At 35.7% G+C, this 27,744-nt stretch overlaps 1 protein-coding gene across 1 annotated transcript in view; it reads left to right on the forward strand.

Moving 5' to 3' along the window:
* TAF4B (TATA-box binding protein associated factor 4b) overlaps positions 1–27,744 on the forward strand; it is a 56,909-nt gene that overhangs the window by 22,488 nt on the left and 6,677 nt on the right. Inside the window, exons 10-14 of the mRNA XM_087931187.1 lie at positions 5,202–5,371; positions 8,397–8,527; positions 10,126–10,251; positions 12,303–12,359; positions 20,101–20,220. Coding sequence (XP_087787313.1) covers positions 5,202–5,371; positions 8,397–8,527; positions 10,126–10,251; positions 12,303–12,359; positions 20,101–20,220 — 604 coding nt within the window. The remainder of the gene's footprint in view (positions 1–5,201; positions 5,372–8,396; positions 8,528–10,125; positions 10,252–12,302; positions 12,360–20,100; positions 20,221–27,744) is intronic.

Genomic DNA, 27,744 nt, shown 5'->3' on the forward strand with positions numbered 1-27,744 from the left:
ATCAAAAAGGGGAATACATGTGAAATCAGGAGAGGTAGAAAGGCACAGCAGAAAAGGGGAAAGGAAGATATCAAGAAAGAGAGGGATATAAACCGGAATGAGAAAAGATATGGGAAAAAGAGGGGGAGGAGAGGCAGTAAGAAACAGGTGCAGGAAATAAAGAAATATTAAAATATTAAAATGACGAAAAGAAATGTTTTTTTCAGAGATAATGGTTGATGAATTAAAAGGGGGATTCTGCAGGGTGCAAGGGGTAACAAGAATATATTTGCAGTTAAAAAATACTTAGAAAAGAGGGTAATATAGATTATTAATGGAGGGATAGATACTGATAACTCTCATTAGATAAATATATATTTCTATTTTTATCTTTAAAAGGAAAGTTAAGGTTTATTGAAGAAATTGTAATAATTGAAATGAATGTGAAGATGTTTAAAAATGAAGTCAATATCAGTGACCAGGAATTAAATAGTCAATCTTTCCCTTTTATCTTTTTGAAATTAGAAATAAAATTAAGGGGGGAAAGTATATTGTGGAACCCAAATGAAAAGATATCATGATTATTATTGTAACTACTTAAAAATAAAGGTTTATTGGGAATTAAGACGAGGGAATAAAGGTATATTTTAACCACTGAGGTGTCACACTCAAAGCAATAAAACGGTGGAAACCTATGCTTTTTTCTTTTGTGTTAAAACTTGTATTAATGTAGAATTTATAGAAAGAATGTGTGATGGGAAGAAAATATGACAGATTAAAGAACTATTTAAATTAATAAGCTAATACAGACTATTAAAAGGAAGGAGAGACATTGGTAACTTTTTTTTTATTAGGCAAGCATATATTGTTATTTTTTGTTTTTAAAATAAATATCAAAGGAATATATTTGAAATAATTGAAATGAAATGAAAGGATGTTTGGATTGAGATTAATGTAAGAGACTAGGATTAATTTGCTTGTTTCTCTCCTTTCTGAAAGTTAGGAATGGAAAAGGTAATAATAGAATTAAGTATGCATATATGAATGTATAACTATTGTCATATTTGTATGTAAAAGTGATGACCCGGAAATATGTTGTCCACTAAAAAGAGCTTTTAGTTTTCTATGTGAAAAACTGAATAAAATTTGTTTAAAAAAGTGGAAGAAGAAAAGAGATTTAATTAAAGCATACATCTTTATTAATAGATTGCAGAGAAGCTCTAATTGTCTGCTGAAAGGAAAGTCATGAGTGAATCTGTTTGGATCCCAAATATAAGCAATGATTTGGCAAGGACATGAGCATCCTGTTGCTCTCTACCTTAGAGACCTTTGTCTTCTGGATTTGTGCAATAACTGCAGTTTTAGGAAAGTACATGTTTGACTTAACGAGACAGCGATGAAGAACATGTCATCATACCCTATTACCAGCTCCTTAGCTTAAAAGGGTAAAAGTAGACGTCCCTTAGTGACTACAACTGGACAGGCCACTAAGCAAAAAAAATCACACAACAGACATTACTTCCTATTTGATTGTAAAGTAACTTACATAGTCATTAAGTGAGATAACACATGACCATAACTTGTGGTTTTACTTCTTCATTCTTCATTAACTCTGCTTGTTGCGAGCTGTTTGAGAAGCCCATAAGTGGCAGTGTCATGACTGTGGGTCACTTACAGTAGTTATAAATGTGTGTCAATTGTGAAAAACCTGAATGGTGATCGTGGACTGAGGGATACTGTGATGGTCATAAATGTAAGGACTGGTTACAAAGCTGTTTTTTTTTATGCTGTTGTAACTGCAAATACTTGCTAAGCGAGGCAGTTGGTAAGTGAGGACTACTTGTATTTTCCTGAAACTGTGGATGTATTGGAACCAGATAGTGGCATGCCAGAAACCGAGCCACACAAACAAACGAAGCCCCATCCGCGGAATACAGACATGCGAAACCACGCCCTTTCCGGTCTATGGAAAAAACACTCTCCACAGAACCAGTCCCTGGTGCCTGAAAGGTTTGGGGCCATTGAGATATTACATAAGCACAGAAAAAGGGATCTCCCTTGAGGGGAGGGGCAGACCAATTTTGTGACAGTGTTTGCATGTCCTCATAGTTTCTACAAACCAACCAACAAACAAACTGAAGTTGGTTTCCTCAATCTCCATTCTCATTGTGTAGGAAAGTATCAGAAGTCCAAATATGTAAGGATAATTTTCTTTTTATAAACTCTTCTTTTGATATAGTCTGAAATAGCTTCTTGCATGAGCAATGTCATGTTCACAGTGGAGAACAAAGGCACATGCCTTATTTTTGTGACTGTTTCTTAGTATCAAGAGGCTTAATCCATCTGTCAGTTCCTTCCAAGAAGAAAAAATGAAAATTATTGACTATTTTGAATGAGATAGGTATCTATTTAAAATCTGATAGTACTATTGCCTGGTCCTAGATTAAATCTAAATTATTCCATCAAGATTCACATTATAACTCTCTTGCCTGGTTCATTAAGCCTGTCCCTATATTTAGAACAAGGGAGTAATTAAATATTAAAAGTGCATGTCACTATTTGAACAGCAGAGGGTGGTAAAGACTTGCTTGATCAGTTCCTGGAAGTTTTGCCACTTGCAAATTTATTAAATGAGACCCAGAAAGGGTTTTCAGTAATTTCGAATAACTGAATATAGCAAAAACAGAAGACAGATATGTTATCAGTAGCATAAGTAGAGAGAGTAGGCTTCTGTAATAGGTGGAATAATTTAATATCACTCTGGATAAATGGTTCACAAATACCTTTGAATATTTCTTAAAGTGTGATCTGAGGATCTCTGGGTGTCCCTCAAGACTCCCTTAGTGATTGCAAAATCAAAATTATTTGCCAAATTTTGAACATATTTGCAAAAATTTAAAACAATGTCATTCTCATTATTTTTATTTGTTAAAAATAAATAAATTTCCATGAGAAATTTACTTATGTTCATATCTAATGGTTTAATGTTATTTTTACCTGATTTAATAAATATTCTACAAATGTGTCAGTATTCATTTTTAATACAGTTAATATCATACAAACTCTTTTATTATTTTTAAAAGTGTGGTGGACAAAGTTTCCTGAAAACAAAAGATTTAAGAAATTTTGCCTTGGAAGGTGGACATTTGTTTCCCATTTGTGTAATCCTAAGTATTTGGCCCCAAAAATAACAGCTTGCAAAATTGTAGATGATGAAAACATACACTCATGTTTTTCAGTGGTGAAATATGCCTCATTAAAATCCCCAAACTTTTAATGCTATCCTTTGGTAGACTTTTATTAGGACCACCCATGCTTTTAATATGAAAGGATTGAAGTGTCCTGTTCTTTGATGAAAGGAGTGGTCAAACTGAAATGGTCCTCTTTGAAGTAATTCAGTATAAAGTATCCAAAGAGAATGGGTGTCCAGTGAAGCAGTGGAGTGTGTACAATCCTTGTCTAACTTTTGTTAAGTATTTTTATATTTTTCTTCCAACCATTCCACGTAAGGAAATACCAGAGAAGATGATGATGAGTTCCAACAATTAAATGTGTATTCTGGTCAGGATATGACTTCGCTACAGCTCTTTTCCTTTAATTACTACTTAATGTATGAGATTTTCTCTCTGTTTAGCGAGATGTAGGCAAAATAGCTTAGTAATTAGTGACAGTAAAGTAGAGGATTAATGGAATATCAATCTTAGTTTTGCTCATTTTAAGTTTAATTCCTACACCTGTCTTAAATATTTCAAATCATTTAACCAAGATTTCTTTTTGATATGTGCCATTTTCATTTTAACACTTTGCAAAAATTATAATAGGTATTTTAAAACAATGTTCCAAATCTATAGAGTTACAAAAAGCTTTTTCCAATTGTACACCAGAAATTTGACAAGCATCATTTGCTTCCAGATTTGATCCTGTTGCTTGAAAAATCATTGAATACAGTGTTTTTGATTTTTCCCTGGGTTAGTCAAAAAATATGAAACTTTGGGATTATTTTGAAATATGATTCAGAGCAGAATTCACTAAAATTATTGAAGCCAGACTTCATTAACCTAATTCTTATTGTTTAATGCATAGAAATCTGAACAAGACAAAATTCTACTGTTTATCTTGTAATCGTATAATACCAATACTGTTTCTAAGAACCAAAAAGAATATCATTCTTTGATAACTTGTCAAATGTTTAGCAGCAGTGAAAATAAATCTTCTTGAGCAGATTTGTTAACTCTTTCCAACTCCCCATGTTAGAATATTCTTTTCAGTATTCTTCATTTCATTTAGAACTGGGGTGTCAAACTCGATTTCATTGCAGGCTGCATCAGCATTGTGTTTGACCTCAGGAGGTCAGGGTGGGCGTGGCCGGGGTGGGCGTGGCCAGCTCGTCACTTGTGTCGGGGGCACCTGTGGTGGCCTGAGCATTCCGCCAGCAAAAACAGGCTCCCAAGCTCTGTTTTTGGCTGTGACTGCCTCCTGTAACCCTCTGCCAGCGAAAACAGAGCTTGGGAGGGCCACATGCGGCCCTTCCAAGTTCCATTTTCTCTGGCAGAGGCACCGCAAGCCGGTCCTTCACTGATTCCAGGGTGGTCCTGCTGGCCAGACCTAAGCGGGCCTTGAGTTTGACACCCCTGATTTAGATGTTCGATGCAAAAACTTGTATCTTCCTCCCCTTCTGTAATTTCTTTCTTCTGGCTTATGTTCAACAAGAATATAAGGGCTGTTTTGCGTGTTACTATTTATTTGTGGATTTCCATTAGATATTCTGGATAAAACTGGATGTTAAATGCTGACTTTTATGCTATAGAAATGTATGTTGGCCCAGTTCTATAAATGGAACGTGACTTAGAATGACTTGTATACTTACCTGTTATGGATGAGCATGGTGTGAATTAGATTGGCTTGTTCAGAAGTTAAGATTTTAAGAATTATGGGAGTAAATACTGATCTTCACATTTCATGTGTTTTTAGGCTGTCTCACTTGTCTTTGAAGGCCTGATCACAGTTCATTTCTTAATGTTTCACACTCTGACTGCCTAAATTGGTTTCTTAATGTAAATGAAACAATACAAAGCCATTAGCATTTTTATGCTAAATTTTAGTACTGTTTGCCACATAAGTGAAGTAATTCAATTGTTTTCTAAAGATAAATATCACATTTATTTAATGGAACAGTTTTATTTCCTTGCATTACACAATCCAAAATATATGCTTGCTTTTAGGGAAGAAGATGACATTAATGATGTGGCTTCTATGGCTGGGGTTAACTTGAATGAAGAGCATGAGTGCATATTAGCAACAAATTCTGAAGCAATCGGTACTGTTTTGTGCTCTTGTCCAGAGAAACTCCTCCTCTCTTCAGAGGAATTGCAAAAGAGGATCTTAAAAAAAGGTGAGAAGTTGGGAGAATAACTCTTCAAACTGTTTGTTTAAAGAAGGAAACCAAAGTGTCAAATTGAAATTGTAAAACAGGATCTGAATCTGTTTGGATTATTTACATGCCCCAATAGAAGAGAATTTAAGTGCCTCCAGCAAGACTAAGGTCTAAAAATAGAAGAAGTAATTATGATTTTATTTGACATCCCAGCACTCTTAGCACCATAGACCCAGAATTAGCAAAAGAATCTATGGCAGCAGTATCAGATAATATACTCAACTTAACCAAATACAGTAGAGTGGAAACATCCAGAATCCTAGACCTCATCAACCTCTGCCTCACTATCCATTTTTAGTTTGATGGACAAATATATCAACAAATCAAAGGGACATCCATAGATCTCAGGACTCATATCAGAAACAGTAATGCAGTGTCTAGAAAGTATAGCACTCCCACCCATACAACCAAAATACAGATCTGATGTATAAGACACCTTTGCCAAAATAAAGGAACAAAGAGAACATAACAATGAATCAACAGCATCTTCAAAGGAATAAAATTCACAAGGGAAGAACTAATCTGAATGGACAATAAAAAAGTTAAGAAGTAAATAGAAAACAGAAGCAATCCTATCCAATAGCCAACATCTATGCCAATATCTACGTATATATGTAGGGATTAGCACCAGACAAACAAACAAGCAGAAAACGCTATCTTAAGGAATTACCAAGGAGAAAAGTGCACCCCACCAATACTGGCAGAGCACGTTAATGTCTATAAATAGGGAAAAATCCCACTCATTGTTAACTAGTTGGGTGGTGAAACGTCAGCAGGCAAAAAAACCTAAAGTGAGCCACAAGATCTCCGTAGTATTTAGACGCTTTTGTGCATATACAGAAATGGGTTTTGAAATCCAATTTGAACTGATTTTCCAAATCAAAGGAATGAGTCTGATTTGATTTGCCTGATTTGCTTTCATGGGCATATCAATGACCTGATCACAGTTTCTTTTCATTTGGAAGTAGTTATTGTGTGCTGATTTTTTAAAATAATATTGCTTCTGAGGACCTTGAATGAGCATAGGCTCGCAACAGTTGTGCCTTTTCTACTGAGCAGCAGTGGTGGCATTCAAATTTCTTTACTACCGGTTCTGTAGGCGTGGCTTGGTGGGCGTAGTGGTGTGTGACGTGGCTTGGTGGACGTGGCAGGGGAAGGATACTGCAAAATCTCCATTCCCACCCCACTCCAGGGGAAGGATACTGTAAAATCCCCATTCCCTCCCCACCCCACTAACCTGCTTTCCAACTCTGTTCTCCTATGGAGGGCAACAAAAGAAAACCCAGCCAATCAGCTGGGACTCCAATCAGCTGGAACTCAGGAGGTAGCAAATAGATGGTGGTGGGGCCAACTCGAGGTATTTACCGGTTCTCTGAACTACTCAAAATTTCCACTACCGGTTCTCTAGAACCTGTCGGAACTGGCTGAATACCACCTCTGCTGAGCAGACAAAATATCTAGAATAAGAAATAGATTGGCTTGCTCCTTCCTTTCCTTAAAAGCTAACTCTAGTGAGTCTTCAAGAACTTCAATGTATACGTGTAGCTCAAGGTAATCAGTTTCCAATAATAACAGCAATAACAGTAATACAATATACTATAGACATATAGAAACAATATACTTCTTGGCCTAGATAGCTGCAGCCATTGCATCCTATATTTTCTTGGAGAGTAAGCCTTGTATATCTATATTTTCATTCTGAGAAAAGTGAGGTGCTCTATTTGAGTGAGTTGCTCTAAAAGATTTAGGATTAAGATGTAGAACACCTAGTCTCAAGTGTGCAAATTAAGCTATTCATGTTTTAAACAAATCCAAGTCCTTTGCTTACTGGATCTCAGCATCTGAGTTACTAGAGTGAACCTTTTTTTGCAGTGCCAAAATTTATCTCTAAATCTGGCATGTATTTGTTGATAACAATATACAAGACAAAGTGACTGTTTAATTTTCCATAGTGGTATTTCTTCTTCTCTTGCCTTAGAAGCCAGGAGCTTGTATGCATCTATTTTGAGAGCACATTTTACACTAGGCATAAAATAAGATGCCTTTTCTACATCACTACAGTTGGTGTTTTCAGTTATGACACCTCTGAGGAAGAGATGCAAGAAAATGCCTTTGGGTGTGTGTTTTTTGAAGTTGTTTGCTTCCGAAGCGTTGAATTGCCCAGGTACTCATAGTACTTTCCTAAGCCTGCACTGATGGAGGTCAGTTGTCAACCAGACAAAGAGCCCTGAATTAATATATGTGCAACTTAAGGGCACGACAGAGGTGATGCTTCCTCTTAGAACATTGTTCAGGCAGTTTCACTTGAAAAAAACAGCATTCCTGTTGCTCCAGGGAACATTAGTCAAGGGAATGAGGACAGTGGCAGTGCAGAAAAAGCAAACTTTGGACAAGTTGCAGTTATGATAGAAACAGAAAGAGAATGGTTTTGGATCTTAACTGAGTGAGCTGTCCTGCAAGTTATTCCCTAAGAAAGGAGGGTCAAGGTGCTATAGGTTATTTTGCTTGGGGCACAAATAGTACATATATGCCTGCAATAGGATGCAAAAGACACCTCTAAATATTAACACATCAGGATTTAATAAGTACAATGTCAAACAGGACAAAAACTATTTCTGTATTTTTAATTACTGAAATTAACAGAATATGGCACGAACTTCTACAGTTTCAGCTTCTCTCCTTTTCCAAACCAGAAGGCCTGATTTCTGCATTCCTATTAACTTTATCCTATAAATGACCTTGCAAGGAGAGTGATTCTAGAGGCTAAGGGAAACAATGTCTATTTTCTGAAGCTGTAGGCTAGGTTTTATTAATGTAATGTCTAAGATCTTTGAAGTTGTGACTTTACCAGGAAAATCACAATCTCCCAAACCTTTATTCATAATGGGTATGACTTCCAGGGGGAACAGAATGCCTGCTGTGCTAATTATTTCAATTATCAGCTAGTACTAAAATACGTAATGGATTTTCTCTGCCTCAACAGGTAAAAGGCATGACATTATGGAAGTTAATTCGGATGTTCTGAACTTGATCTCCCATGCTACACAGGAGAGATTAAGAGGACTTCTAGAAAAACTAACTTTAATTGCTCAACATCGTATAAGGACCTACAAGGTAAAAATAATGATTGCCAAGTTTCAGTTTGTCCTTTTAAAATAATTGGTACCCTGGAATGATTCATCTTAATTTATCCTTAAGAATTTATGCTCACAGGACCTGGATCATATACACACTGTAAAATTTTGATAAAACAAACTGTATTCATTGATGGGAAGGAGCAAAAGCTCTCTGTAGAATCCTGATTCTTTTGTTTTTATTTGTAGGGGGAGAAAAGTGCATGAACCATTGTAATCCCTAAGGATGGCATGTTTTGCTTGGATAAGATCTGGCAATATACCAATTGAGCATAGTCACATGGAAGTTTAAATATGTTAACAGATTTCCCCCCTTTGATTAAGTAAAGCATCCATTTTCGTTTCAGTATTATTCCATACAGTTATTTGGGAATTTTTGATTAAGTTAATAAAGATAAGCCACCTGCAACCTTCAGAATTCATAGGAGTTGGGCACCAATAAATTTAAACAAATAGCCTAATTTTAAATCTCATTTGCAATAGATTAAAATCTCTAACAAAATCTACTCTGTCCTTTCCCTTTAACAGAGAAAGGTACAGATAGCCACATATAGCCATTCATTTAGCAACCATTCTAAGTTACAATGGCACTGGAAAACCAGTCCTCGCTCTTATTACCATTGTAGCATCCCCACGATCATGTGGTCAAAATTTGTGCACCTGGCAACTGGCATGTATTTATGATGTTTGCAGCATTCTGTGGTCATATGATCAACATTGGCATTTTTCCTAACTGGCTTCAGACAAGCAAAGTTAATGTGATAAACTGGATTCACTTAATGTTGAGCATTATTTACTTAACAACTTCAGTAATTCAGTTCAGAACCATGGCAAAAAAGAAGGTTGGAATATTAGACATGACTTACTTAACTGCTTTGCTTAGCAACTGAAATTCTGAACCAATTGTACTCATAAGTGAAAGGCTCCCTATATTTTATATATTTAAATAGATTATGACACACTCATAATTAATGAGTTCCATAACTTTTTCCTAAAGAATTCACCTCTGCATTTTTACATTTGACTTATTTTGAAGTTGGACAGTAGAAATCATGTGTTTGGGAATTTTTAGTATCAGGAAGCATACTATCACATGAATGCTTTTTCAGAGAACCAACCCCCCCCCCCCCCAATTAATGTAAACTTCATTAGAAAACAATTTTTTTTGGTATTAACTGCAGCTGCCTTTATTTAAAAATCCAATGAGCAGTTAGAACAATGAGACTACAGAGATGTTTTTGAAGTTTCTGCCAGGGATTTTCCCAGGAATGGCTCTACTTGCAAATGAAAGACAAGTTATATTTGAGTGACACAAAGGGATATGCAAGTGAATAAAAAGTTGAATTCATTATGAGTAAAGGGCATTTGTACTTTAAATGCTTCCAGAAAAGAAACATGTTAATTATATTAAGTGACTTGTCAAATATGTAGGTGTTTATCTCTAAAAGGTTCTTGTTTTCTATGGTTAACAAATTACTATATTCTGTGTTGGTTTGTAATTAAAAAGAGCCTTGTTGTTGAGATCAGAATTTTGTGGTGAATGTAACGAATTATGCATTTGCTTTTTTTTTCTTCAAGGGGGATGACAAGTACATTTTATCTAATGACACGCGGTCTCAGCTTCAGTTTCTTGAACAGTTGGATCAGGTTGAAAAACGGAGGAAAGATGAAGAAGAAAAAGAACAGTTGCTCCGAGCAGCCAAGGTGAGAGACTTTAGAAGGCAAGGAACTGCAGCAGAAATCTATTTTCTCTTTATTTTCATTGTTAGGACTATTTTACCTCTTTATCTGTCTATCTTAAAGGAAATAATTTGTAAAACTTGCTGCAGAAAGAATGATATATTGAGCCTGTTCCATGTAGTAAATGCCAATAACTAGGCAGGTGGAAAAATTGCTCTCCTTCTCCTGTCGCCAAGTAGGAGTAATTTCTGGAGTTCCCCATGAAATAAAGTAGAGTCTCCTTAAGACTTCCTTATTAATGATAAAAGATAAACTATACAGATAATCCTCGACTTATGGCAATTCATTTAGTGACCATTCAAAGTTATAACATTTTTGAAAAAAAGTGACTTATGACCATTTTTCACACTTATAACCATTGCAGCATTCCCATGGTCATGTGATCAAAACTCAGGCTCTTGGCAACTGACTCATTTATGACAGTTGTAGTGTCTTGGGATCATGTGATCATCTTTTGCAACCTGACAAGCAAAGACAATGGATAAACCAGACTCACTTATCAACTATGTTACTAACTTAACAATTGCAATGTCTCACTTAACCACTGTGGCAAGAAAGGCTGTAAAATGGGTCAAAGCTCACTCACCAAATATCACTGGGCAACATAAATTTGGGGCTCAATTGTGGTCATAAGTTGAGCTGCCTACCTTACAAGAAAACTGAAGTTAGCTTATCTAAAAATAGGCAAGAATATGTTAATAGAGTGGGGGGGGGAGTGAAATCTCAGGAAGTGGACAAATTATTATTGGTAAACTTATTCTAACAAGTTTGTAACATTTTTAAAAACCCATAGTGTTCAGCTGGCTTAGTGTCATGACATTGTTTTAAGACTCTGGTCCGTAGTATTTTCGGTATATATAGCTTTGTGCCCTTCCATGCCATGCCATCTTGGATTTCACACAACGTAGGATCAACCGTTTATCATGCCGTATCGCTTCACACAAATCCGTTGTCAGTTGGGACCTCAAGGAGTATATGGAACCTTGTACTGGAAGGAGAGGTTGTACCACCTCATTCTTCCTACTGTTATATTGAGGTAGTCTTGAAATTGCATCTGCCATAAAGTTTTTCCCCGCAGGTATATATTGCAATATAAAATTAAAACGATAGAAATACAATGCCCAACGTACCTGTTTAGGGGACAATTTCTGTGGCGACTGTAGTGCTTCAAGCCCACACCTCAAAAGGGACTTGAGTCCCCTCCAACAAATGCCTCCAGGTTGTTAAAGCCCAATGAACCACAAGGGCTGCATCCTAGTTCTGAAAGCGTTGGGTTGGATGCTGGATGGAACTCATGGTACCAAGAAGCATAAGTTGAAATTAACAGCTTCCAGTTAGCCAACGGGGTGGATTCCCTTCTGCACAGGATCATGGTCCCACTTCCTTCCCTAAAAAAGGTCAGAGTGGTATTCCCATTTTACAGGTGTCAGGGGCTATCTGGCCTTTAGCCAGCTTTTGCAGACTTACTAAGAACATCTGCTGGCTGATCATCTATATTGACCTTGTGACAGATACATTTTAACCTATTATCACAAGCCGTACAAATGGCTCTATTTTTAAATCTACCTCATTCTGAAATAAGGGAGTTTAAAATTAGACCCCCTAAGGCAAGCCTACTGTATTATTCCAGCAGAACATGGGGGTTAGAACACTCTTTTCTCCCCTTCTGCCTTTCTTTTCCTTTTCTCTCCCCAAGTGTCTGCTCCTGACATGAACATCATCATGCCTACACTGGACCTGACTGACAACGTTAGCATCATTTTTAGTTCAAGCTTCCTCTGGGCTACAAGCAAGGCAACTATCCCTGATGAAAGGATGTTTGGGCACAGAAAGGGGTGGGGGGGGAACCAAGCCAGTCTGGCTTGCGGCGTGAAGCCCCTAGAGCTAAGATTTCCAATCAGAACAAAAAAAAAATGTAGCTGATTAAATATTTAAGGAGAATGTATTTTGGGTAACTTCCATTACATTTCTTTCTCTGCCTCTCTCCCTTTCCTTTTTTTTTTTTTTTTAAACAGAGCCATTGCAATAAAGAAGATGTAGAGCAGCTGCAATTAAAGCAGAAAGCAAAAGAGGTACGACTTTCAAGTTACCAGGTTTGGCTTCGTGTTAGGAGGAGAGGTTGTCAGGCCTCCCCTGGCAATTAGGTCAGGGTTTATTTTGCTGTTACATACCATTTGTGGAGGCCTTGGGGAAGGACAGGAACTGCTGCAGGCAAGGGCAACGCTTCAAATGAGGCCAGTGAATTATCAGCTCTTAACACTTCACTTTCATAGTTCACAAATAACTATTTCTAAGCAGAGCTCAACTACAGCAATGCGCTGGATAGGAATATAATGTGGGATTATGAGGGGAGGGGAAAAGACACTTTAAAATTTAGCATCTGGGACTGTACAATAGCCTACATTTTTCCAGGGTAATTGTTCGTTTTGTAAATCTGATACTGCTTATAATTCTTTGGCTGGGAGGTGGTACTGGGATTTAGTTTTAAATGGAAAACGCCTCTGGCTTTTAATTTTCTGGGCCCAGCAGTTTTCTGTTCTGGAATGGAGCCCTTGTTTCACACAGTTCATGTTTAGCTGCAGGGGTTTTAGTTTATAGCTTAGACTGGTTAAGCTGTTACTCCCAGAGGCCTGTGCATAGCAACTGCAGAAATCAACAAATAAGTTCATTTATGTCTGCTGCAGCCTCCTCTCAGTAGCTGACTTTTTACATTTCCCAATATCCATTTCCTGACTTTTTTAGCCGGAGAGAAAAAAGCTCCACTAATTGGAGCTTATTTTAATTGAGCCTTAATATTGGATCTCGCTGGAGTTGCCCCCAGAGCTACTGGGAACAGAATTAAATGAAAATACCTAAGGTTGAAAACGGTGTGAGTGAGATTTTTTTTTTAACTTGACCTACAGATTCTTTTCCCTCACTGAATAAATCAAGCCTGTTCACATTTCTGATTAAGGATCTGACAGAAAACAATAATAAAGACAATTGAGGTGGGAGATGTGTGATACTGAGCTTAAGAAATTGGTTTCTATAGTTACTTGAGTGATTCTGTGCCATTAAAAAAAAGATCTTTGTAGTAAATGAGTGATTTTTCTGAGCAACCTTTTTCTTAACTGTGCCTCTTGAACTATGAAATTTGTTGTTGCTTAACATTGCTACGGTTGGCTTCTAGATGCCAATAGAAGCAGCAGTGGGTTATTTATGAATGCTTTAAAAGCCCTTATTGCTTGGATTAATGTAAGAGGTGAGGCAAAATAAATAGCAATCCAGTAAAATGGTCGGAAAATCAATCCACCAGTTTCCAGCCAAAGATGAGAAGGAGAAAAGAAATAAAAGTGCATGCCATTCTTTCAGATGAGTTTTGATGTCAAATGGGTTTCTGCATGTTGCCAAATTTAACAAAAATGACCTGTTCTTTGGGTCTCATTGGTCTCCATTACGACTTGCAAAGTATTCTGTGGGGGCAACATTTGTTTCTTTCCGAACAAGTCAATCTAAGCATTCTAAGGGATGGTTTGTGAAGTGCTGGAAGTCAGTAGGCTAGAATTAGATGATGTAGGGCATTTCAGGATTAAAAAAACAGAGTTCTCAGGCCATATCATGCCACTATAGAGCATGTGCATGTTGCCATATAATTGCAACACCTTGTATGCTTGTTCATATCAGTCCCCCTTAAAAATATTCCTGGCAGTGTACTTTATTATAGTAAACTTATGTCAGGGATCTCAAAACTTGGCAACTTTAAGACTTGTGGACTTCAACTCCCAGAGTTCCTCAGCCAGCCAGGTTGGAGATCCCCTGCTTTATATGATAAGCTAGCGTGATGAGGATTTCTGGATCAGTGTACTGTTGTGTACAAAAATACACCTCTCTACTTTTATGAGTTTACAGTATAGAATCCATGATAAGGGAAATCAGGAGGGGGAGGCATGGGTGCATGATGTATTTGTATCTAAGCATCAGTAACTATCATGGCATAAATACTAGGGGGATTAATCAAAGGCTAGAATGGGGAACTGAGCACAGAACAGGTTAAACTAATTTATTTGAAAATGACATCTTGCTGAAGAGGATTGTGGGATATTTGAAGAAAGAAAATGATCCTATAGTGGCAGATATTGCTTATGTAGTTGATAAAATGCACATAAGCCAGAGAGCACCAGTGTAGCACCCCTTTCCTCCAGGATAAAAATGTTGAATGAAATTAAAGGAAAGGTTTCCCCTGTCCATTCATGTCTGACTTTAGGGGGTGATGCTCATCTCCGTTTCTTAGCTGAAGGCACTTCTGTGGGCACGTGATCAGCATTTCTATATGCCGAGGCATAGAGAACACTGTTACTTTCCTACCATAGTGGTACCTATTTATCTGCTTGCATTTGCATGTTTTTAAACTGCTAAGTAGGCAGGAGCTGGGGCAAGAACAGGAGTTCATCCTGTCACGTGGCACTCGGGTCTCAAACCTTGGCTGTCAGCTTTCCACCTGACAAGTTTAGTGTATTTAACCATGGTTCAAACAAGAAATGTGACAGATACCAAGATTTTGATATTATGAAGAATGTTTAAGGTCATAAAAATAGCTGACCTCTATTATACAATATGTTGTTATCTACATTAAGATGCGACATAATTATCCTGTTTTTTTCATTACTGTATTCAGAGGCAGGATTATTGGGCAGCCATAATTGAAAGACTGTCACATTCCTATTTAGGAAATACATCTAAGTCAGTGTTTATATTAATTTCATTAGCTGAGTCAGTATGTTAATAGTGGTTAAGGTAAGATCCATTCAAATTCTCTGATTGTAGTGCTTAGTATGTGACTTTGCTAATTATTTCACTAACTTGCTTGGGTAAGATAACAAGAAAGTGTTTTAGGTCACTTGAACCCACTTAGGAAAGCTGGGTGTAAATGTAGTCGCAATAGTGGTAGTAGTTGTGCTATTTTTGAAGTAGAAAACTAGGTCTCTCACAGAATAAACAGTCTCAGTCAGCTTGTGCAAAGAAAAAAAATGTCGGATTTATATTGTCTTTATTATGCTTGATAGAGAAACACTATTTTGGGTAGAATGGACTCTCCTTGGTTATTCTGTGATTCTCGATAACAAAAAATAAACAATGTTATCTCCCTACATTTACATTCTGCAACTCTGCAAACATCACTATTTACAAATAGTGTAAATATTTGTAAGCTCAGATTTCTAGGAGGAAGTTTAAAGGGCAACATAAATACCTTTATTCTTAGTAGAGGCTTAGACCCTTAAACTCTCCATGGGCTCATTTTCTCTTTGGGAATTGAAAATTCAGTGTGGGTATCTTGAGGGTCTTTCAAATGATTCAAAAAATCCTTTGTCCTTTTATCTTTCCTGCCCTTCAAATTGCAGAAAAGAGCTGGAAATATTGGTGTCACTCACATTTGTGATGTTACTTATCATGCCTCTTGTTCCAAAAGTGAAGCATCTAATCAGAAATAAATTCCATTTCTAGCTCTTAAAGGCTGTTCTTATAGCATTTATGTATGGCCAAATATTTGTCTCTTGATTTAGCTGTGATAGCATCCTGAAATGGCAAAAGACATGGTGAAACACTTACAGTGAGGGATTTCAGTTTGCTTCATGCAGGCTGAATTTACAGAATGTAATCTATGTAGTGTTTCTCAACTGAATGCTTTCAGATACATTGGAACACAGAATTCCCATATAGAATTGTCAGAGGGGATTCCAATAGAGAATTGTGATCCTGTACATCTGAAGATACCAGGTTGGGGAAGACTGTATCAAGAACACTATTTCCAGTTGCAATTAACTGCTCTAAGACAGAATTATTTAGGATGGAGCTGATATAAGAGCATTGAACATGATTTTAATACCAGAAAAAAATCAAAAATCTAGTTCAAGATATAAATATAGCTAAACCATTTGGGAGTAATACTTGCATTAACACTGAGCTTTAACTTTAATGTAATTGGAAAGGTGCCTAGAAGGTTCAATATGCACATCCCGCATTTCGAAGTGTAAGAAATTTTTAAATAAAATAATTTTAATTATAAAGAAGTGAAAGTTGTTCATACTTCATACATGCAGAAAGTTTTGCATACAAAGTTGCATGTAGTAATAACACTTAGCAATAGACTTATTTCATAGTGGAAGGCTGGAAGGCTGAGTCAACCTTGAACCTGGTGAGACTGAACTCCTGGCAGTGGTTAGAGGCAGCCTGCAATACTGCATTCCAACCATTGCGCTATCACAGCTCCCACACATGTAGGGAATCTGCAAGTTTTATTAAAAGCCTCTACAATAGGGAATTTAAAAAAAATACATGTCACAAATTAGAAGGATGATTAACTAATCCAGGAATGCTAAGATATGTCAATACTAATGTCATCAAGTTAATGATGAAAAAATTACCTTTAAAAAATTACATACAAATGAATAAATTTTCTGGGAAAACTAATACAAATTGACACGAGGAAAAGAACTGAAAGTGGAAATACATTAATATTTTTAAGAGAAACAGGATCAAGAAGTCATGTATGATATTTAAGCATTTTGGATATCAAAGGAAATAGGAAGATTGACATTGTCCATCTGTTGCTTCTATTAGTTGTTAATGTTTGGCTTTTATTGCTGCTCTACCTTTTTGGCTTAAAGCGTCTTGTGATTTTAGTTGTGTTTTTAGCCACTGGGAGGGACATGTGGAATATACATTCTCTACCATGTTTCTCTCCTGTAAACCATGAATGCCCCCCCCTTTTTTTAAAACTCTAAGTTACTTGATATACCCTTTTTTAATAGTTATTTCAGGCCCATTATAGAAAGAAGACTTTACAGGTAGTCCTTGACTTACAACAGTTTATTTAGTGACCATTCAAAGTTACGACACTGAAAAAAGTGACTTATGAATGTTTTTCACAGTTATGACCTTTGCAGCATCCCCATGATCATGTGATCAAAATTTAGCTGCTTGGCAACTGACTCATATTTAGGACTGTTGCTGTGTCTCAAGGTCATGTGATCACCTTTTGCAACCTTCTAACAAAGAAAGTCAATGGGGAAGCCAGATTCACTTAACAACCGGGTTACTCATTTATCAGTGCAGTGATTTCACTTAACAACTGAAGCAAGAAAGGTTGTAAAATTCACTTAACAAATGTCTCACTCAACAACCAAAATTTTGGGCTCAATTGTGATCGTAAGTCGAGGATTATCTGTACAGCGTTTCAGTGCTAAGAGAACACTGGTTGTTGCAAAAGGGTGAGATCCTTGCAGAAGCTTTCCCAGACAATAAATTTTTAATAGTAGCAGTAACCAATTATCAGGAGTTGATGATTACATATTTCTTGTACTTCAGGAAAAAAATGAATGTGTTTTTAGCTCAACTTTGGATAATGGAAAAATGGTACACTTTTTTAATGATAGCAAGCAGCACCTTTTTTTTTTTCAAGTCTCCATCAGATGGCACTGGCCTTTCATTTGCTTGAACTAGTTTTCTTAATCTGTGTGGCTCCATACCTTACTTGCATTAAAGCATAACAAACCTTTGTGCTGTGAAGCTAAAATGTTAACGCATGTGTTAAATGACATTAAAAAAAAAGATTACTCCTACAATATGGATGTTTATTGCCTCCCTTTGAGCCCCTATGAATATCCTGCTCTCTAACGATCTGCAAAATTCTTCCCCTGATGATTCAGTAACATCAAATTCATACTTTCCTTTATTATATGCAATGTCTCTGAATGATAGTCTGAAAATAAATTTAGGTGTTCCCTAAAACAGCTAGTATGTTTGCAAATATATAATTAAATATACAATTAAAATCAAAAAATAATTTTTATTTTTATATCTATTTTAATCTATCTGTATCAATCACAAGTAAATTTAAGTAAAAATGTTGCTTTAAAGTTTTACTCTTTAGTGCTTTGTACCTATTTAACTGGGGTAGCTTTAGAAATATAGTTTAAGTATTAGGGGATGTAAGCAAGCTACATCTGGGGAGGATTCTGTAGAAGGACAAAGAATACTATTAGATACATTTGTAAGATAAGAAGAAAATGTTATAAAACTGAAGATAAATAAACTGAGTTTAGGGAGAGAGTTTAGCAGCTGGCCATGGAAAATCTCATTGAAAGACAAGAGTAGTATGGTTTTGGGTTGTAGTAGGGTTACTAGGGATTCTACCTATTTGACATATGCCATTATTGCTAATTCTGCATGGAAAATGGATGAATACGTGATGGTGATAGGTGAAAATGAGTTGAGATGAGGACAGATGGACTAATCATTTTGCTTGTTCAGCATTAGGCTTGTGAGTGAAAAATAATAAAGAAGATCGTTCAAGCTTTACTGAACATTTTAGGGTCTTCTGTATTCTTGCACAAGATAAATGTAAGATATGTAAGATAATGTTTTAATATTCAGTTAAATTCTAATGCATCTTTCTTTAAGTTGGTCTTCTGCAGATAGTTCAGGATTTCAACTTCCAGTTTCCAGCCTAGTGTTTTGTCAGTTGTAATCCAAATACATCTGCAATGCACTGGTTTGGGGGAAAGTTATCTTGAAGGTAAATAAAATCATGTTTCAGTTGACCTGGTAACAAACCTTGGTTTATATGGACATTTTAAACTAGTACAGGTCTTTAAATAACAGGTAGATACCTTATTTGTGGAAAAAGTGGAGGGAAGTGAAGGTGATGCAGTGAACTTTTATAAATGTGAAAATTTTAATTTGTGCAAGGTAGATTTTTTCCCCTTAATGCTGAACAGAGCAGACAGGAGTTTCCTTTTTAAATTCCTTTGTGTGGCTGTAGCTTGGCTGCATATGCCATCTAACTATTGAGAAGGGCTTTAAAAATATACCTCTACTTTATTTGTGCTTCAGGTCAGATTAACCAAAATGGTTATTGTGTCACCTAGAAACTACTTGATTGCTTCAAGACTAGACTTTAAAAACCCTATATATTATTATTAAAAAGGCCAGGAGCAACAAAGACCGTTTTACCATTTCTGCAATGTTTTCATGGCAATTTGATCTTTACACAGGTTAAAAAAAAATCTTTGTACTTGGAGCTGATGGAAAAATCGAAGAGGGGAAATGGTTTTGAAACGCTTTCTCTATGGCTTCTGATTGCCTTTTTTGAGTGAATATATATAAGGATGAAGCTAGAAGAATCAGCTGGCTTTGTGCAGACTTGCTTTATTTAGTTTAAGAATGCACATCTTCCCCCGTATTCCTCAGTAACTGATGCTTATCATTGTTAATTCTGTCAGTAGATAAAGGGACATATGTCTGGCTCACATGTACAACGTTGTCATAGCCTACAAAAGCATATATAGCATATATGCTAGTATATATGCTAGTATAGCTATTTGAGCTTTTTATAAGCAGTCCCCAGAATGGAATCTAAGTAATTATTTATATTTCAAAGCTGCCCTCTGCAAGAAGGAAGCTAAAATACCTGTAGCAAAACCAAAAATTAGTGTAAAACCTAGTGCATAAAATATCTATTTTAAAACACTACCATGATTGATCTGAATGCACTTAAGAGCTTTGGACCACATTTCTGTATTTATTTCTATCTTTTGACCACATTTATCTATATGATAAAAATCCTACTGGAATAATTTAACGTATAATAAAGAGGGACCTTGTGAACAGTGCTGTCCAAGTGTGAATTCCAACCATTGTTTGTTTATATGTATGTTTAGGACCAATAACACTTCTCTGCTATTTAAAGAGCAGGTCAACGTGGGGAAAAAGCTAATAAAGCATAGTTTTCACTATACTCAGAGTTAATTTTCCATAACTTTCTCTTACTCTTAGATGCAACAACTAGAATTTGCACAAATGCAGCAAAGGGAGGCTAATCGTGCAGCCCTGGAAGCTCTTGGGCCAAGAAAAAAGAGACCACTGGATTCGTCTATTTCTTTTTCTGGACTTGAGGTTTGTAACATTATGCTTTCCCCCCTCTGCTGCATTATCTTCACCAGCTGAACCTTGTCTGTTTTTTGTAAGGTCTGCTCACGGAATTGTTTTATAGTGGAATAGTTCATCATTTTCCTAGGAATCGGCCCTCTGAGGGATGTGCTGGCCTGGTGGCGAAGACACTCGCCTTCCATTGGAAGGTGGAGAGCTCAATCTTAGATAGTGTCAGATGTTTCTCTGACATCTGCTGCGAATTCCACATGGTGTCAGGAAGAGCATCCAGCCAATAAATGGTCAACTTCATCCAGTCACCCCGACTCTACCCTGAATTAAGGGATTATAGGGTTGTAAAAAGGGAGGTGGTGTTTAAAATAAGAATCAGACCTTTATTTGGCATCCAGTGAGCTGGACTTGATTGTGTGGTGTTCTGTGAAGGAACTATTCTAATACCGGTAATACTGCAGCAAAACATACTGTTAAGGAACATGCACATAAACAAAGCTTATAAAAATGTTTATCTAGAATCTTCCTATAAAATTCTTATGGGATGTTGTACTATTGGTTTCCCAGTGTGAAAAAAAGTTGGAATGGTCCAATAATATAGAAGAACACCCATTATTCCCATTGAAAGCCCATCTACCCTCCCTAGGAATGGTCTTAGAAATTTTTCAGTAGTAAATCTTCCTAATAATTTTGGCTGTGTTCCAAATACATTTTGGTATCAACCGGTTTAAATAGATTTAAAAATAACAAAAAAAATTCTAGAAATCTTTTTGCTTCCGCCTGTTAAAAACACATCCCAGTCAAAGCAAATTAAAATGTTTTCTCACAGTGCCTCTTTAATTGTTGTCACTATTTTTTAATACTTTTGATTGAGGTGGACTCAGATAAGCAAGGGAAAGGAAGACTAGAAATGGCAGGTTCACATGATTGTAGGTGCATCTGTCATGTGTTTAGTGTGGATGTGCCTTCAAATGTATTGTTTTCTGTCCATTGCTTAACAAACATAGCACTTACATTCTGAGCTTAGCTTTAGAAAATTACATTCTTCTAATCACATATGCTCTATTTCTGGGTAGGGAATCTGTGTCTTTATATTCCCACAGCTTCAGATGCTCAAAACATGTCCCACAGCCTTGCATGGGGACTTCTGTCACTAAAGATAATGTTTAAGTTGACAGAGGAAACTACACTGAATAATTGTATTCTTTATTTAATATAATTTATTTTATGTTTATATTTATTTATTTTGCTCTAAATTCTTTCCCCTGATTTTTCCTGATTCATGGCCACCAAAAACTTCCCATGTTGTATTGGAGAATCACTCTTAAGAGTTTGCTGTGTTCTGAGGCAGGTTCCCGATCAATTTTTACAAAAATTATTTTTGATTCCCAGCACTGGTTTTAAGCCCACCATCCTCCTTTCCTCCGGGCGCTTTTGATTGTCTGGAATCCCACTGCCACTTGGTGGTTATCCTAGCTTCTGAATAATCAGACTTGGTAGATCTCTAGATTAGGTTATTTCCTTTGCAGAAACCAATTGGGCAATCTGCCATCACTGAATCTCAGGACTTAACAGTCTTTTTCTGAATAGTTTTGTTTTTTTGCTAAGAGTCGTTTAAGGTTAAGGAATTGCAATCACCACTTTCTCTCATTCAATATTTCAATACCGCAATTGTGATTATGTAGCAAGAGTGGCCATGAAACAACAGAGGGAGGAACCGCATGATTTGCAGAAACTCCCCCCAAAATTAGAGGGAGAAAGAAAACCTGGTTTGAGAGGAAAGAGAATCTTCAGAACAGCCAGTGGATATTGTGCAGAATGGTTTTTTAAAAAGATTTTTATTTTTTAAAGACAAACACAAACATAGAACATCAACATAAAACAGTCTTCAACTTGTGTTTTAAAGAAACATACATTCATGTTACATAAATCAACAATACATATTAAATTGAATTATTATTATAACATTATTAGATTCAACTACAAATTCACATAATTCTTATCAAGAAAAACTGAGTTTTAGTAAATCTGAGAACATACAATTCATTTCATTATATTCATATTATATTATCTTATATCATTACATTATATTATCTTGCATATGATATTGTGCAGAATGATGACTGAGAGGGTCGAACTGAAAGAGGGTTGGAAGGATAGTGACCGTCTGTGATTGAAAACCTGAGACAAAATAGGGAAAAAGATAATAAATAAATGGATATGCAATAACAGTCTTGATAAGTGAATAAGTTCATATAGAAACTTCATAAAATATTCTTTCTGACTAGAATGAGAGTAGTCTATGGAAATCAGAACAGAATCCCAGACTTTAAAGAATGACGTACATCCCACTCTCAAAATTGGACATTTATGGTACTTCTAGATGAGGAAAATTTAACATGAATTGTTGGTTGTGCTTGCTAGAAAAGGAGAAAAAAGTATATACTGTAGGTAAATAGACAGCTGCAATCCTAATAGAAACCAGCTGTCCTCTAGCATTATTGCATGACTCTATCAATGTGTAAGTTTCTACAGTTCTCAACAGCAATACGAAATATACTTCATATATTAATCCTGCTTGGCTTCAATGTGCCAGATAGACTAAAGAGTCTTCTATTGGAAGAAGCAGAGCTTTAAAAATGAATTGACAATGGCAGTAGTAATCAATGACAATGATAAAAAAAAAATCATTGGTAGGCTAATTGTCCTTTCTCTCGCTACTCCTGTGAACTATGCAGTAGATTTCTGGATTGTGGTTGCTTTAAGAATACCTATGCAGATAAAAGGTGGAATATTGAAAAATTGTGAAATAGGATGTCCAGAAGGTTAAAGCATACAGAGGAGACATAGGAGCAGAAGACCAACCCAGCTAGCCCACAAAAGCAAATTAACACACCAGTGGGAAATATTAACTTGCCTTTGAGCTTGGGTGTATAATTTTAATAAATTAGCAGCTATCTTTATGTGTATAGAATGAGCTTTTATCTCTCTTAATTACTGCTGAAAGATTTGAAATCATGAGCTTGGTGTAACAGCTTTCCCAGGTCCCTCCCATCACAATTAAACTTTTCATTAGGTAAATCATTATGTTTACTATTAAGCAGGAAGAAGCTGCATAAGAGCAAAGTAGTAATTATTTCTAGTTTTTCCTTTTGTATAATGCTAGAGGGTTTGCAATGGGTGCCCCTTGGACATATTCTTGCTGTCGCTGCTTTGACTTCTTTCTTATTAAACGCTCCTGGTGTAATCCTATATAACACTATTGATGAAAATGCCCATGGCAATGGAGTCACGCATCAGAACAATAGAATTCAAAATTTTGTGCTACATGAGCAGGAGTACATTTAGGCATACTGTACGTGTACTTTGCATATTTATAAGATGCCTAGGAAATACAGCAATTGCAAGTTAGTGATTTCATTAGTTGTAAGCATTTCTCTGAAGAGTCTATTTAGAAACAAAAGTAGATGAGTGGTTGGATCGGTGCTATGATTTTCTATGGAATCCACCTTAGCTTGTCAGATCTAGAGGTCTTAAAGAGCCAATGGCATTTATCCCATCCACTTGCCATCAATATTCATAAAAACATCTTGAAATACTGGAAACTTGTTTCATGTATTGTCTACCATTCTTTCTCGCCATGAGATACTGCAGCTTAAGTATTCATTGCTTGCCAGGAATATATTAGAACTGTTTCATGAAAGTATTCATCTTCGGACATATTTTAAAATGATGCTGGTATGTTGCAAATGAATATAAGGTTATGTACAGACAAGTGTAACTAAGAATATTTCATAATTACCAGGTAATTTGGAAATCTTGAAGCAGGATACTTGCATTGCAGGCATAATAACAAGGAAGACAAAACATCCTGATATGTAAACAATATTTTGTTCTGTTCGGCAAAGAAAGGAGGGCCTTGAAGTAAAATATGGCTTGAGGATCTATATGCACTAATTGCATATTTTCAGAAAAGTTGGCTAACTTAAATATGTAGAACTGAATAATTTGAATGCAAGGATGCATTTTCTAAAGCAGATAAATGTCAGGAATAAATTAGTTTCGCACACATGTGTCTCAACTCTAGTTACTGATCTTATCAGTAGGGAATAAGGCAGTGCTAATTTCCCCAAATTGTGTTTTGAATTTTATAATATATAGTTCAGAGTGTAATGAAGCATCTTTTGTTCCTGTGCAGTGGGTACATGCAGCAGATAGCTCTCTGGGCTTGAGTGGAAGATGTCATTTCTTCTTTAGCCAGTATACCTCTCAGAGACCTATAAAAAGGTTTGGACATGAGCAAAAAATAATAATAATAATAATAATCAAAAGATAAAATTGTCTCTTTCTCTAGCAGAACTGGTTTAAGAGTTCATTAGCTTCAAGGAAACATTTAAGTTATATGCTAAGAATGAAACTCTGAAGCTTTATATATGTCACTAGCTTACTTTGACTAGTTTAAATATAGCAGCTTATAGGACTTCATCCCCCTCCCCAAACCCACCCATGAAAATTAGCGCAACTGAATTAATGCAAATTTGGGGATTCATGATTAGGACATTGTAAAAACTTGTGTTTTAAAGAAGCATTATCCTTATTACATCACCAACAAATGTCCTTTCCTATAGAAATGTGTCCAATACATTTTAAGTATTTTTTTTTGTTACATAATCATAGTTTAAGGTCTGTTGTCATTCTTGCTATGGAAGTTAAGTCACTCTTCCATTGTCTGGGAAATATAGGAACCTCTAATTTTATATTCTACTTATTTCTCAGTGGTTATCAAAATGATTTATTGATAACAAATGTCTATAAAAACAAATAGTAGGTTTTTAATTGTAAAGGATTTAACCAATTGTTTCAGTATCTCTGGTGTCTTAGAAGTTGAAAATGCTGCTAGTCTAAACAAATTTTACTGTAAATATTGCTATTGAATTACATCTGACAGATGTTATTTATCACGTAGCATAGCATATGTTAAAAATTCATCTACATACTTCATGGATACGTATGTATGTGTTTATGTATGCATGCATTTCCTTATTTATTTTCAGTTGGCCTGGGAATCAGATGGGGAAGTTCCATTCTAGAGATAACTGCTAGATTGATTGTAGACTCCATCTCCCCCCGTCCGCCCCCTCGTGCTCTCTGCTGTCCCTCCCATCCATCGTTTTGCTTATCATATTGATCTATTATTCTCATTATTTTCCTTTGTTGTTGTTTATTTATTGTTCTATCACTTCTCTTTATACTTTTTTTTCCATTTTTCTTATTTTTCATTATTGTAAACTGCCTTCAGTATCATGGCAAGGTAGGTGGCAAATAAATTTAATCAATAAATTTAATTAGCCAAATCCCTGTTATATATAGGTAAGTTGGTAATTGCTTCATAATGTGGATATACATTTTGAACTGCCAAAACCAGTGCAATCCTCCCTCAGTTTTTTGAGACTTCAGGAGTTTTCATTTCAAGAGGCAACTTGAATCTTGCATCCTTTAATCTTTCCTTTTTCTCCTTGTTATGCTGGAGAATGCATATTTGTAGACTAGAACAATGATCCTACTTCCTATATTTCTGAAAATTATAATACATGATCCTTTAAGAGTAGTTTATCCTGTCACTTATTTTTATTTTTCAAAAGTGATGAAATTTGGACTTTAGCATTGGTTTCTGTTAATAGTGCAGTTCATGGAAAATAATAAATACCATGGTGGTTATTGGCATTTCATATTCAATGATCTCATTTCAGCCTCCAATAGCTGTCAAAATCTATAAGTGCAGCCTTGATCAGGAGTGCTTTATTGAAGGATGATAATACTACAACATTCTGACATGCATATTGACAAATTATTTTGGTTAGTCTGGATGAAAATATGTCAGCATGACAAACTAAAATAAAGTTTTTCTTTTTTGTGGCCCTGATTTTTTTTAATATAAAGTAGAGGAGGAAGGGATAAATTAACATCTACTGACAGATGCATTTGTTGATCTTGCATAAGATGTTTGATTGTAGTTTAGCAAATTTCAGGTTTAAAAGTTTCAGTTGACCTTATATTAAGTGCTTTCCCATTCTTTGTTTTTATTTTTTATCTGTAAAATAAGCCTACATGCCTTTGTGCCACTTTACTATTGAATTTTCTTTCTTTTTTGAAAAAAATCCCTGGTTTGTAATAACTCAGATGGTAGCCTAACTCACTTCACAGGGTTGTTATTGTAGGGAAAATAGGATGGGGAACATTAGGTATGTTTGCCACTTTGAATTATTTATAAAAAAAATAATAAAGTTGGTATAATAACTAATTAATTAACTAATTTTAAAAACTATTTTGCATGACCCTTGTGGGAAACTTGGTCTTATAAAAAAAACCTAAAAACAAAAATAGATCCATAAAGCCTGAAATCTACTCAGTTATAATCTAGTTATTCTGAAAGAATACAGAGATTAACTGTTGCAGAAAATCTGTTTCTCTGGGGAGCAAGAAGCATATTAACATGTGAATCATTTAAATTAGCTATGAAATTCCCCTTTGTGTTAGATGCATCTTGAGCTTCTCATACTCATCATTCATGTCTAATTGAGATGCATTTCATTAAAATTGCTAGAAAACAACAAATATCATAGTTGAATGTAATTGGAAGAACTAATGTACTTTTTATTGGAGGCAAGTGGAATTCAGATGGTGTTAAGCTTTGTAGCAGCTTTGGGTTTAGGCTACATTTGTTGACATAAAAGCTATGCCTGTATAGTAAATAGAGCTATTCCAGGCTGCAATTCAAAGGTTTGAGCAATGTAACTCACAGGCAGAATATTCCTGCTATTCAGAAATGGAGCTTAATTATTTTGTGTGAAAGATCTCTGCAATTTAAATGACTAATTGTATTGTAGCTTAGGGCTAAACATATTGATAACATAAATGTTGATGGCATCTGCAAGGTCAAGAGACTGATAATTTTGATTATAGTGCTTAAATGATCTGGCAAAAAGTCAAAATACTTCAGTTTAATAATTGTCTATTAAGGTAACATGACATATTTTGTACTGTATTTGTTACCCCCAGGTACAGATTAAAGATCTGATGTAGCCACAGAAAGTGACATGCATATATGAATCTTAGCATGGTGGAGAATAAGCTGTCTCCATATTTGCAGTAATTTGTCTCAATATGTAAAACATTCTGCTGGTTACACTTGAACCAATTTGTAGAAATGTCACAGAGGAAATGGGGCAGAATGTTGTACAGCTGAATATTAATACCAGTTTTTTTTCTAAATCTTGACAGTTTTAACTCATTTCCAACTGAACTGAAGAAAAAAGATCCTTAATGTACACATTTATTCCTAAATTGTTTAATGTATTTCAGTATTCAAATACTTTTCAGATTGTAGCATGATTTGTTTCCATAAACGTTATTCTTTTATTTTTAAAATTCACCATCCTTTACTAGATATGCAAGCAACGCTGTAAACAAAATAGCTTCTTATGAAGTTTAATGATACAGCTATATGTAGTAGCTATAGATTATTGTTGTAATACTGTA

This window comes from Pseudonaja textilis, chromosome 3 (genome assembly GCF_049901715.1).
Source record: "Pseudonaja textilis isolate UNSWEBS1 chromosome 3, rPseTex1.2, whole genome shotgun sequence".
Classification (NCBI taxonomy): domain Eukaryota; kingdom Metazoa; phylum Chordata; class Lepidosauria; order Squamata; family Elapidae; genus Pseudonaja; species Pseudonaja textilis.